This window comes from Aegilops tauschii, chromosome 6 (genome assembly GCF_002575655.3).
Source record: "Aegilops tauschii subsp. strangulata cultivar AL8/78 chromosome 6, Aet v6.0, whole genome shotgun sequence".
Classification (NCBI taxonomy): domain Eukaryota; kingdom Viridiplantae; phylum Streptophyta; class Magnoliopsida; order Poales; family Poaceae; genus Aegilops; species Aegilops tauschii.
Window position 1 is genome coordinate 434,935,920 of NC_053040.3, and position 13,639 is coordinate 434,949,558.

At 43.6% G+C, this 13,639-nt stretch overlaps 1 protein-coding gene across 2 annotated transcripts; it reads left to right on the forward strand.

The window, feature by feature from the left end:
* Window positions 1-9,050: 9,050 nt before the first annotated feature.
* LOC109757407 (transcription factor MYB93) lies at window positions 9,051-10,814 on the forward strand. Of its 2 annotated transcripts, XM_020316229.4 has the most exons (3): window positions 9,063-9,510; window positions 9,623-9,752; window positions 9,849-10,814. In XM_020316229.4, exons 1-3 carry the CDS (start codon window positions 9,378-9,380, stop codon window positions 10,579-10,581), a joined length of 996 nt encoding a protein of 331 aa, XP_020171818.1. In that variant the 5' UTR covers window positions 9,063-9,377; the 3' UTR covers window positions 10,582-10,814. The 2 variants fall into 2 exon arrangements, with proteins under 2 accessions (XP_073358476.1, XP_020171818.1); XM_073502375.1 differs by having other exon boundaries at window positions 9,051-9,510; window positions 9,623-10,814.
* The last annotated feature ends 2,825 nt before the right edge of the window (window positions 10,815-13,639 follow it).

The window sequence follows — 13,639 nt, forward strand, 5'->3', positions numbered from 1 at the left end:
CAGAATATGAATTAGTGGGATAGCAGAAAGTTTCACAGCTGACTGGAATGGTTAGAGCTGCAGCCACGTACTGTCACCACTCACCACTCACCAGTCACCTGCAGCAGCAGAAAGGCGGCAGTTGCAGCCAGGAGAGCGACTGAATGAATCTTGTAAACACTCAGCGGTCAGCAGTCAGCAGTGTGTGTGGTGTGGACAGTTGCCGGCGTCGACAGCCGGCGAGACGACGGCGAGTAGCCGTCGGAGGGAAGAAAGTCAGAACCGGCTCCCTTTCCTGCAATGTTGGGCACAGCAGTTGGGAAATAAAATTCGGCCTGCATGTGCCAGTGGCGACTCCCTGGATGGATGCTACGGGTTGCTACTACGGGCCTATCTATCTGCGTTGCAGCATTCCTCGCGACGGACGTAGGAAAGCAACGTGCTAACAGCCAGGATTAGGGCCCGTGCTCTACCGCAATTCCGAAATAGGCTTGATGATCTAACGAATTTTCTTTTAATCTAACGAAAATTTTATCTGTATGTTTTTTGGTAACACTTAAATGAGCAAAAACATCGCAATTATGGTCTGTGCGGGAACAGCATCGGAGGGTTTTTTCCTAGCGTAGTGTCAGCACATTCCTGTGGGTGTCGCTTCCCTCCGAACGCGTTGTTGTCGGTCCCCCCACATTGCCTGGGAGTCCGGGTGAAAACCCTAGTATGTCCTCTTGGACTCGACGGCGATGGTGCTTCGTGTCATCACCTTCTTGAGGGCATCGTCGCGGAACCCCAGTCCATCTCGGCAACAACTGCCCAGTTGAGACAGGCTTAGCCAACACATCTCGCGCCCATCTGTCGCGGGCGGCCCGAGGAATGCACCACTAATGATTCATTTGACTGGCTGCATCACATGGGACTGACAGCCGGCCCCATCTGTTAGAATTGGGCAAAACTTTAGAGGTACAAAAATGAAAGAAACTTGCTTAAATGGAATAGTTTAGAGTATTTTTTTCTTAAATTGGGGAAAATAGGTTGATATTGCTATGTCATTATCATAATTTAATTTGTTGGAGGTTTTTTGTTTCTAAAACAACCAGCCTCGTCGTCGATTTCCATCGAAGAAGAAACCGCCACAAACAGCAAACTCATTACAAAATAAAGAACAGTAAAAGAAACTAGACAAAGTGCAGTCTACGACAAAACAGCCACAAACAACAAACACATTACAAATTAAAGAAGAGTAGAAAATGAAAAAGGAGTAAAAGAAACAAACTCGTCGAAGAAGAAACCGCCACAAACAACAAACTCATTACAAACGCATGTTGATGCCTACGCTGAAGCAAACTGGCTGCCTTTTTTTCAGAAAAATATCTTATCTATTCATTTTCAATGATGACCGTACAACGAACAAAATAAATAATTGAAAAAAAAATGTAGATCCGTACACCATCTAGCGATGCCTACAAGCACTGAAGCGAGCCGAAGGCACGCTGCCGTCTTCGTCCCTTCCTCGCCAGAGCCGAACAAAACTTTTATAATAGACAGTTGAAAAGTCGTCGTGCTAAGACCCCATAGAACCAGCACATCAGAACAACAACCACTGCACCTGTCCTAATTAATGGCACAACATGCGTGTATACTGATCATTTTCCAGTACGAAGTTCTATTAGCGCATGAGTGTAACCACGACAATCCAAATGACAGCAGCCATGCATAGACGTGTTCGTGAAAAAAAAAATTGCAGCCATGCATGGACGTACCCGTAATTAATTTAGCTCGTGTCCGTGTAGTCTAAAGGTTCTTGTATCTTGCATGACTCATGCATGGTCCAAGGAACAAAAGGCCAGCCTCAAATTCTCACCAGCTTGTTACCTCATAGGCCGCATATTTTAACCCCATGATCTGCTGTGATCTTCGCTGACGCTGGATCGATCGTCTGCTAGTGCTAGCTAGCTGATAAATGATTTGATTCATCCATGCAGCGCTTAAAAAACAAGCAAAAAGGCTACATGCCGACGGTTCAAAAGGCTAGCTGTCGTTCATTTCATGTATGTGATTAAATCTTTAGGAACCTGGCCTTTTTGGAAGCCATGAACCGCAGAACAAGTGTTCTACGATATTTCTATTAACAAATAATAAAGTACATATGTACAAACTACTACAGACCACTAACCTCACAGATGGATGTCTATCCAATTATATAAAGCTCCTGCTCTCTTGCTCTTCACATTAGGAACCTCGTTAGAGCATCTACAGTCCGACTCCTCAAACTATCCCTCATATGCCCGTGGATGCGCCCGGTCAGTGACCGGACAAGAGAGAGCAGGAAAAACGCGATCCAACCAGACCCCTTATATCATCCCTATACGTCCGGGCTGTCCGGAAACCCTTATATCCATCTCAAATATGGGGAGGATATGAGGGCTTGCGGATGCGCCCAGGCATTCCGCCACGTAGGACGCGGTCCCACCCCGGACCACATTTTCTCTTTCTTTATTCATTCTTTTATTTCTCTCTACATCTCCACCAATCACTTGCAAGTGACCGGACATATGAGAAGAAAAATGAGGAGTGTGGTTACGCGGATGGATAAATGGGGCTCAAAACGGATGCGTCCGATCACTGACTCGGCGCGTCCGTTGGTGTTTAAGGGGCTATATTTGATATGTCCAGCTGTAGATGCTCTTAGGGGCAGTTAAATGCGAGTTGAGACTTGATTGGAAAGATGGTGGATTCAGGTTGTGGATATTTGTTCAGAGCTCCGACCCTCCAGACAGTGGTAACTATGTCATCTCAGAAGTGGAAATTGTTTAGCACCCATGTTAGTAGGTCACTTATTTTAAAAACATTTAATCCATATGAATGCAGGCGCGCCCATACACACACAAGCATGCACGCACACGCGCGCACACTATCCAAGTTAACCCATTAACTTCTGATGAACAAAGAAAACGTAGTACTTCCAAGTTATTAAGTTAACCCATGCATGCAAACCATATATAGCATTCAGTTTTTACTAGTACATGTCTATTCAGCCGCATAAACCCACATTTAGGTGATTGAACAATGTGTGGCCCTGCACAAGGCTTGGAATGTACACTTGTTTCATGGCAGTAGAAAAGGCATGTCCAATAGTTCAAAAAAGAGAAATGGGAAAAAGACAGGTCCATATAGTATGCAATCAAGTGATGACACCCTGTTTGACATATGTGTGGGAGTTGGTGCAGCCAACAACCAAGAACCTCCAAATTTTAAAATTTCCATGGTCCAGCGTTTTTGTCGATGACGATCTTTGCCCGCCTCAACACTCCTAAAGCCAGTGCTCCGTCATGGTCACAACAGGCCAAATGCCTCGGACCATGCACACTTTGAGGTTTAACCACAGTGACCATGCATCCAAAAGTGCACTGAGATTGCTTGGTTGATAGTATATAGTTAGAGACACATGCACCAACCTTCTTCTGCCAAAAGCTAGCCTGGAGCAAGTATTGTCCTCCTCTTGAGCCCTTCCTTTCCGTCTAATAATTAAGCTCACTACTGATTTTCCAATAAACATACACATCTCTTATTTGTCATCTGATCACTAACATTGTCAGAATCTGATGCAAACCATGCATCTATCTGCACTCTCAAGGATTCAGACAATTCAGTAGTGATGACTATGCAAATTATGTACTACTCCCTCCGTACGTTTTTGCAGTTCGATAGAGAGGTGGTATCATCCACATGTATGTACAAAAACTTAGATACGAAAATGTATTGCATGTAGTTCTGGTGGTCTAGACATTCGGGAAGTATATGGCGGGCCAAAAAGAAAGATCCCATGGGTATAATTTTATGCACAGGACCAGCTGCCACGGAAGAAAGATGGAGCCATGCATGCATGCATGGAAGAGGACAAACACAAGGTGATGGCGGATTCTTGGTCCCTAATCTTCCCCACCTCATGTCCTGGCCGACTTGTCCCCTTCGTTCTTCTGTGCACAGTTACATCACTTCCCATTGACAACAAGTTAAGCAACAGGATAAAGTTGATGATCTTTCATATCTGATACCCTTTAATCTCCTCCTGCTCCACGACCACACGGACGGGTCAGACTCAGAGGCTAGCTAAGCTAGCACCTATGAACTGCCTGGCTTCCTTCCTCGTGGAAGATTCAAACCACCACCCCATGCACGCAACCGCGAATGTAACATCAAATGCTGCTAATCCCATGTTCCGCCCCAGGTGTGATGATAGGGATTAGGGATCGATCGAGGCTGTCGTCGTTGGTCGTGTACAAGTCAGAGATGGTTCCTTGCGGGCATGGGTTTCTAACTGTTCCATAGGTTATTGTTTCCGTAAACCGTATTGTCTCTGCACTGTCTGTTCATACACAGCCAGGTGTGCTTAATAATGAATGAATAATGAAGAGTGGAAGAACAAATCTCAGCTGTTGTTTTCTCCTGTCCGGCCTAGCTTGAAGACAGATACATTACTGGTTTGTCGCACATCATCACATGCAGCTCTCCATGGTTAGTTATATATACGGTTATGTGTACGTCGACGGAAGTACGGTGTCGTCAACGAGATCGAGCAGTAAACTAATACCACATGTATCATCAGAGTGTATATACATACTACGGCTTGTATGGACACGCGACAGTTATCATCAGGATGTGGTGTTAATATTATCACTAACTGGACAGTGAAAACAGCAGGCGGATTAAGCCAAGGGGAGCTTTCCTTGCAGTTGGATGCAATGCATGATTAGGTCAACTCCGGCTTCCTTGGTGGTTGTGACTCGAGCCCTCGCGCCGTCGCGGTCGCCGGTGGAGTCCGGGGCACGAATCCGTGTGGAACACAGTGCGCTACTGACAAGGAGACCGGGACGATGATCACGCCGGACCGGGGCCGGAGCTAGCCGCAGTGTCCTACGTACGTTCACTAGAGACAACCGAGCGAGGCCGTGTCTGCATGCATGTGGAGTGACGACGGCATCAGTGTTCTTAATTGCTAGTGCGAACTGCCTTCCACGTTACTAATCATGCACATGACATTGTGCTTCTTCTTCTTTTTTTCGCCCTGGACTCATTTTAGCAGTGCCATATATATTTCATTGTACATCATTATTCTCTTTGCATATTTACACTTTTCAAAGTGTCATCTGTTGCTACTGTCAAATTTATGACTCTCAATTTCAGTGACATGTCACCAAATTTTCAAAAATTCCTGTCATTTCAACAGGGATCAAAATATTCCTTTGGTCAAAATATGTACTCCCTCCGATCCAAATAAAATGACGCAGCTTTAGTACAACTTTGGATAATATATTTCCCTCAAAAATATGTAAAATATAAAAAAGCTAGTATAGCAGGGGAAGGACCCCATGAAAATTAATTAAGGTAGAACACACGTCTTGGTGAGATACCAGAAATTTGCTACTCATTTGCTCCTTAGAGCAATGCTATTCATATGGCCAGCTATTGGCTATATAAACATGTCATATCACCAAGAGTTAAGATTATTAATTACTCATATAATATGGCTGACTATAATGTTGGATATAAGGTTAGAACCTTTTTTTCACTTTTTACAGGAGCACCAATACCTAGTCACCTGTATGCATCATTATGGCCCTACCACTCGTCTACTGCGCATTTCTCACTACGGTCAAAAATTACACTCATTTTAGTTTGTGTTCATGCTTACATAGAAACTTTAAATTAACAGAAATAACAGAATATTCAATGTCAATGTGCCTCATATTGAAGAGCAATTTTGTTCCTTCGTCAGGTGAGGCCGGCCGTCACTCCAACGTGGAACACTAAGTCAAATGCTAGATCAATGGCGTGTTCCCCCAGCCCCCAGGGACATCTTCGGCATGGCCAATGGGGTGCATGATGATTTCGTTAAGCCTGACTCGAGTCGTAACTCCCACACCATCATCTCCCTCACTTGTGATCTATCTTGTTCATGTTCCTCGAGTGAAAATATGTGGTCCATCCTTTTTGGCTGGATCAAGCAACGTTAATACCCTCGTTGAAGGTGTCTGCTCGAAATTTTGATTCGGGTGTGATAACCACATGTTTGACCTCTTGATAGACCCGACAACATTATTAGTATACAGACGATCATTCCTTCTTCAAGGCATTGTCTTTGTGTACCATATTCTCAGTTATGCTCTGTAGTTCTGCCTGTGGATTCTTTTCCATTGATAGGTTTGTGGTAGAGTTTGGAGATGTCGGATATTGTGAGACATGCTAGTCTCAAGTTTTTTCCCCCAATAATATGATTAATTTGGCCTTGATGTTCAACATTCATTTAAATAAAGATATGGTTGTGTGCATCTGAGGATGCATAAGACGGAGACATGCCCTTGATTTTTGGGAAACAAATACTTTCCATGAAATCACTGGATCATCAAGGGGAGGAACCCCCTTTGGCTTTCCATGAAATACTCAGTTGGCTCACGTATATTGTCCATGAGATGATGGAAAGTGTAGAGTGACATCGTAGGCTCAAGAAAATGCGGCAAGCAGCCTTGACTAGGATTTGCTAAACCCTACAAATTAATTTACAGGATAGGAAACCTACGAAATATCCCCTCTGTCCCATAATATAGGGCGTGTTTGCAAACTAACATAGCTTGCAAAGACCCTCCGTCCCACAATATAAGGCGTGTTTGCAAACTAACATAGCTTGCAAAAGCATCTTACATTATGGGAAGGAGAGAGTACATCACAAACCAGCCCTGTTGAAATATATTGCCTGCCTCTCTCCATCAGTTCAGACTTTTCGATGAGTTGGTTGAAGCATGAATTCAATGTGGTATCAGAGCCAGAAGGCCTTGAGTTCAAGACCCTGCCAACGCAGTATTAAAAAAATATAAATCTCACGTCTAAGGACTACATAAGCCTATATGTAAGCCCTAGAATAGCAACAACGCATCCGTAGTAAACCAAACCCACCACTACGTTCGAGTAACAGAACAAACATGAGAACAAGTACAAAATAGTTCATATCAAAACAAATAGAAAACACGGGCCTTCAGTCGCAGAAGGAGATCATGTCACTGGGATCAAGTTTTTTTGGGCGAAATCCGACAGCTAGCAGTTTCGCGACGAAGCAACTGATGATGATACGGTAAAACAAAAGGAGCCGTGCTAGCTGCGTGCCACAGACAGCCTGAATGGAGCTTGCTAGGGCGCCGGGGACCCTGGCCTGAAAGCAACGTCGAGGATCAACTTGCACTTGTTTATGAGCCACGCGGACGGAGGGTGGGATGGGCCGGTGACGACGACCGAGCCGACGAGGAGGAGGAGGAGGTCCGTTCACGCACGTACGTTGCGTGCATGGGGAAGGAAAGATTCGCGGCCGGCCGGCCGGCCGCGGCCCCACGGCGGCCACCACGTGGAGCCCGTCGACAACTCGACATGCGTGGAAAACATTGGAAAAGATACAGAGAAATCTCTCGTGCGTGCGTGGCCGGAGCTGGATGGTAGCCTGTTAATTAGGTCGCCAGTGATGATCGGTCGAGCTTTGCCAAAAGCAAGTGGTCTGATCTGATCGAGTATGCATGCAGTATACGGAAGACATGAACAGTGGGACAGTAGGAGCAGTAGAGCGCTTTGGTTTGTTGCTCAGTCGCTGGGTCTCGGAGCAGGTAATTGCAACTGCAATGACGAGCGAATCTATCGATCCGGGGCCTCCTCACCACTTGTGTGTTAGTGTGTGTTGTTGGTTCGGTTGCAGCTCAGCGACCCTGGTAATTTGTCAATGACACGTACGTTGCACCAAGTGGCCGGATATATGATGCTACCTGCCTGCCTATACTTGCTACGGCTGAAATTCACTCTAGGCGTTGTTCCTCGTGGGAATCCTGCAAATTTCCAGTGAAATTCACTAATAATTCCATAGAGGACCCTGGTTTCTTGTCTTACTTCATTACTTGCCAATATGATGGTTGATGGGGCATTTGTGCTGTCATAATGTTTTTTTTCCTCCACCAGATCATCAGCTTCACTCGCGATCTCAGAGTAAAACCTCAGCCTCCATGTTTCTCATCTGAGATATCCGGAGAGCTCCCATTGGCACTAAGAAATGCAGTAGCCTAAAACGGCAAACGCGTCATGGATGAGCAGGCATTACCTGCCAAATCAACGAATTCAAATACAGTATATACTTAGTTTTGGGGACTGCAAGAACAAGACTACGGGGCCAGATCTCTGCATACGTTGTACTCTATAAACAAGAGATACCTGCATACGCAATTCTAGCTAGCTGTTAACACTGTCATTTGGTCTACTTCTACAAAATTATATATTTCTCCTTAACTATTTATTAGTTATTAGGACGGTCTCAGTCCAGCTCCATACCCAGGCTTGTCGTCTTATGGTCCCATTACATACTTGAGAAGAGGATATACGCCAACATGTACTATGATATCCCAGGATCTAGTCATCTACATGTTGACATGCATGCAAATGCTGTATAATATAGTAATTCTAAAAGAAATGTATAAGATAGGTGTCATGTGCCAAGTACAATGTTGCCAATACAATATCGACAGATCTTGAGGCTGCTACAACTACATTCCAAGACTCGAATTGAAGTTGTTGAAATTGCTTCAGTTATACTCCCTCCGTCCGAAAATACTTGTCATCAAAATAGATAAAAAATGATGTATCTAGAACTAAAATACGTCTAGATACATTCCATTTTGTTCATATTGATGACAAGTATTTCCGGACAGAGGAATATGTCTTTGGAATTGATACAGTACGCTTCCAGGAACCTACTTCTGAAACTTTTGCTCATTTTATATGGAATAACAGGGCCCCCCAGCAAGTAATCACAATATATGATAGGAGATGTCACATGATGAGCTATTGGCTACTTATAAATCAGTGATGATCTGATTGTGCTTTCTTAAATGTTAAACACCCAATGCATCATCCCTTTTTTTGTGCACAACAGCAACGAAAACAACACAATTAAAGCAAGGCTTAAGGAGTACACCTTGTTCAAAAAAGGATTAAGGAAAACAGAGTGTATAATGTGACTGCTGAATGTTGATTGCCCAAGTAGCGGCTAGTGGCTTAAGTCAACAACATGGATCAACAGCCCTTATCTTAGGGTGGAGGACACCAATACCCTTGCCCCCGGGCGCATGATATGTGCTCTACATCGCATACCCAAATTATCTAAGGGCAGATTAGTCCTTTCCACTCGTATAATCTAATCCTGACCTGGGTTTCGACACCGGATTTCATGGCCTTTATATAGAGGAAGCTGTGTTCCGGTGACCAGACATCCTTGACACAGGAAACCCCAAGGACCAAGCTAGGGAGGAGAGGCATATAGCTTTGTCTCCCTCCTTCCCACCTGCACCATCCTACCCCAATTCTATCTCAATCCTATGGGGAGGTCTCCTTGCTGCGATGAGAATGGCCTCAAGAAGGGGCCTTGGACACCCGAAGAGGACCAGAAGCTCACGGACTACATCGAGAAGCATGGCCATGGGAGCTGGAGAGCGCTGCCTAAGCTTGCAGGTACGCGACGCACGCCTTCGTTTTTTTGTCTCGATACAAGGCACAGATGCCGCAGCTAGCTTTGGTCCGAAATGTAGCTCATGCGTCTGGTTCTTCTGTGCATCTCACACAGGGCTCAACAGGTGTGGCAAGAGCTGCAGACTGAGATGGACCAACTACCTGAGGCCTGATATCAAGAGAGGGAAGTTCACACCTGAGGAAGAGCAGACCATCCTCCAGCTCCATTCCGTCCTTGGCAACAAGTACGGCACACCTATCAATCTGTTGTATAATCTTCAAAAACGTATATATGTGGTACTCTTGCTAACACACAGAAACTGTTGTGCTGATCAAACCAGGTGGTCAGCCATCGCAAAGCACCTCCCTGGACGGACCGACAATGAGATCAAGAACTTCTGGAACACCCACCTGAAGAAGAAGCTGATCCAGATGGGCTTCGACCCGATGACGCACCGACCGAGGACCGACTTCTTCGCCGCTCTGCCACAGCTCATCGCGCTAGCCAACCTCCGCCAGCTCGTGGAGCAGCGCCCGTGGGATGACCAAAGTGCCAACCAGCTGCAAGCCGATGCAGTCCAGGCAGCAAAGCTCGAGTACTTACAGTGCCTGCTTCAGTCGGCAGCAGCCATTGCGACTAGTCCCAGCTCCAGCAGCATCAACACCATCCCCACTGACCTGGAGCAAATCGGTCTCCTGAGCCCTTCGCAGATGTCTTCCTTGTCTTCGCTGTCATCTCCAAGGATCCTGGAGGGTATTAATGGCCAAGACTTAGTAACTGGGCAAGTGTCTGACATCCAGATACCTAGTAGCTCATTCTTCGAACACGAACAGCCTATCATCAATGGTACCAACCAGAACTCAGATTACAGTGCAAACAGCGGCGAGGGGGAGAATAGCACCCAGAAACCGCTGCTCCTGTCAGAGGACTCCCTTCCGCCACTTGCCGACTTCTCTATTTCCAACCTCGGCGATGCTTGCAGCACCTCAAGCTGTCACGCTGAGGGCAACAGCACCCAACTCCCTATTTGGTCCGACTCATTTTATGATGAGTTCATGAGCGAGTTTGCATGAGTTCTGACTGCAAGTGTGTGCTACCCTTTGGTTTGCCTTTTCAATTTTAGTTTCTCACATCTTACCTCTTATTTGTGATGTGATTTCCATTGTAGTGCTGTAGCTCCAGTTGGACTTTTTAGCGCTATAGCTTTCCGCGTGCATTGGCAACCCATATGCTCCTATGCATATACAGTATACGCCAAAACACTTGTACATATACATCTGCTCCTATATAAATTTTCCAGCTTGAATTTTGTGTGACTTAATTTTTTTTTTGCAATTTCCTAGTTTAAGTGCTTCATGGGAAACTGGGATCTTGCTCACTAACTCCTACATAATATATTGTCAATACAAGAATGACAGGCCTGTGAATAGTATATAACTGCATGTGGCACACTAAGCATTTTTTAAATGGCAATGTGTATTAGTTGAAGACGTATGCAGTTATGCACCCTAAGTTTTTTTTCAAGTAGAAGAACATAATTTCAATAATATTCACTCTACTATCAACATATCATAGAATCAAGATTTACTAGCACTAAAACAGAGTTGCAGAACAGCGGAGCATACATGTATTATACCACAGTATATAGAGAGAAAAAAAGATAACGTATGTTCTTTTTAAGAGAAAAGCTTGTGTTGCAAGCTGCAAATGCTTTATTGAAAAAATGACACACTGACGCTCAAAGAAGGAACCTTCCAGACGCTACTATTGGCAGTGCAAGATATAGGAAAGAAACTTGTCTTCCGAGGCAGTTATAGGAAGTTGACTAAATTTTGCCCTGTCAAAAGAGGGGCTAGAAATCAAGTAGCAATGATAAGAAGGATCCAAGCACCTAAGACATATGCTGCTGTCACTACTAATATCAAATTATGCTAATCATGCATGAGCTGTCAGCTTTTCCTAAGCACTGCTAGTGTTTTGCCAGTCATTTGTCATCATGTCCTTGTCGGAGATCAAACATCTCACAGCTTCAAACCATTTACATTTTAGTTTTGTTTTAAAATGCTATGCTTTCTTGTGACTTGTGAGCAGGTACTGGTCGATGCCTTTTCCTCCAAGACATTGACGGCCAACATTAATAAACTCAATTTAATCAAACAATAAAAGCACCACTTTATTTGGCACTGACAAGTGTCAGTTTTCGGATTTTTCTATATAAAGGTGTCAAAAGAGTGTGGTTCAATCTTGGTACAACCAAGGACATTTGGGAGAAGGAAGCAAATCAAGGTGGTACCTATGATGCCACAGGTTGGATATTGCACTAAGCTTCCTATGTCACTGAGAAAGTGAGAATAGGTGGTAGACTATTGTAAAATCCATATTTGGAGTAGTTGGAACTGGGAAAGGAAAATATATAAAAGACACACACAGGTAGGCACCCCTTGGTGAATATTGGAATACACTTGCTGAATAAGACTTCTTACGATCTTCATGTTTGATAAATAGCACATGGCTATTGAGTCTAATCACAAAATTATAGTTTAAATATATGTGATAACTGTGAATAGTAACCTTTCCTGATTCTGTCAACAGGTCCCAGCATAGTTTAGAAACAGTTATGAAATGTCAAATGTGGAAGTATTCTTGCAATCATGCTCTGGTTCTAATACTGTGTGACAAAAGAAATTACCTACTTAACCTTTAGCAAGTAACACTGTGTTTCACTAATTGTGCATCTGATGGCACAGCCAATAATCTATAACGCGAAGCTGGTTGACAGTGAATCCTAACCAGTAGAATTCTGTGGCTCTAGCAACTTCAAACTTCGTTGAGCACTAGTCTTGTGTAGGACATAAATTTCCTTTCGGGCTTCTTTGTGTTTTAACAGTTGACAGTAAGGTAAAACCATTAGATTTGCATTACTCAGCAGATTGTGCCCCTATTTTGGTCTAAGTGCACAAAAACTGAATAAGACAAAGCTGTGGTAGAAGGTAAAAACAAAACTGTCCATGACATGGAACTTTTTTTTTAAAAGAGCACATGAATGCTATCTTCCGTTGTCAGCATATCAAACAATCCAAGTCCAACTACAGTACTAGGTCCTGAATGTATATTGAGCAGAAAATGAGAACAAGGTGACTAGAATGTCTTGTGGGTGAAGCCTCAAACATCTCAAACTAAGATCAGATCAGCACTATAATTTTGGGCTAAAGGGCCTGCCTGGCAGTCTGGGCTTACTAATGATGGAACTGATCATGACATCTGCAGCATACTTTAGACGCTAGATTAGAAGCTGTAAATCAGCACTAACAACAATCTGAGTGTCCTACACAAGAAGAGGAATTAGAGATTTTCACAGAAGTTTTCAAATATTTGATAAATAGTAAACTGAGCAAAACAAAGCACCATAATTCACAAAGCTATTATCATAGATATGAGTAGAACAATATGTTTCTTTACATTAGTTTATCTTCTTTGTTTAGGTAAATCAGTTCTTTTTAGCATCACGGTCCAATAAAGTGAGCAATCTTGACAGTGGCTGATGTGGTCACTGTCAAAAGGTGGTCCGGGTAGTTTTTAAATCATTAAGGGTATATGCCCACACAAAGCAATGTTAAGTGAGTAGAATGACCAGTTTGGACAGTTAAGCTGGCTGAATGAACAACAAGTCAGTTACCTGCTTAAAATTATTGAAGCTTCTCATTGAGCACAGTATACCCTTTTTGTTTTTTCTTAATTGGTGGGTTAAGTAGGCAGACATAATATTATTTCCTTTTCTTAACTTTGAGAAGACAAATCATTTGTAAGACTGAATATTTTCATGACATGGCAAAGATTCAAAAGAATAGGCAACGCACAGTTGAGCATAATCACACACAAAAAACTAGAGGGGAGGCCATGTGTTTTCGTTGTTATGGCGCAGAAAACTAAATGGTAACACGAAATTGTCCTACAGAATCAAGGTTGAAATGTCATCAAATGACATACTTTGATCCGGTTGAGCATAATGATAAATCATGTAAGCCAGGTACGGAGTGCTACTTAGTCTTGACGACTGAATAGCATAAACTCCTTACACGTAGTTTCATATGTCAATTATATAAGAATATAAACAGTTAACACAGAAAGAAG

Coding starts and splice junctions, on each gene's coding strand:
- LOC109757407 (XM_073502375.1), top strand. CDS start 9,378: ATGGGGAGGTCTCCTTGCTGCGATGAGAATGGCCTCAAGAAGGGGCCT. Junction 9,511..9,622: donor AGCGCTGCCTAAGCTTGCAG/GTACGCGACGCA, acceptor CATCTCACACAG/GGCTCAACAGGTGTGGCAAG.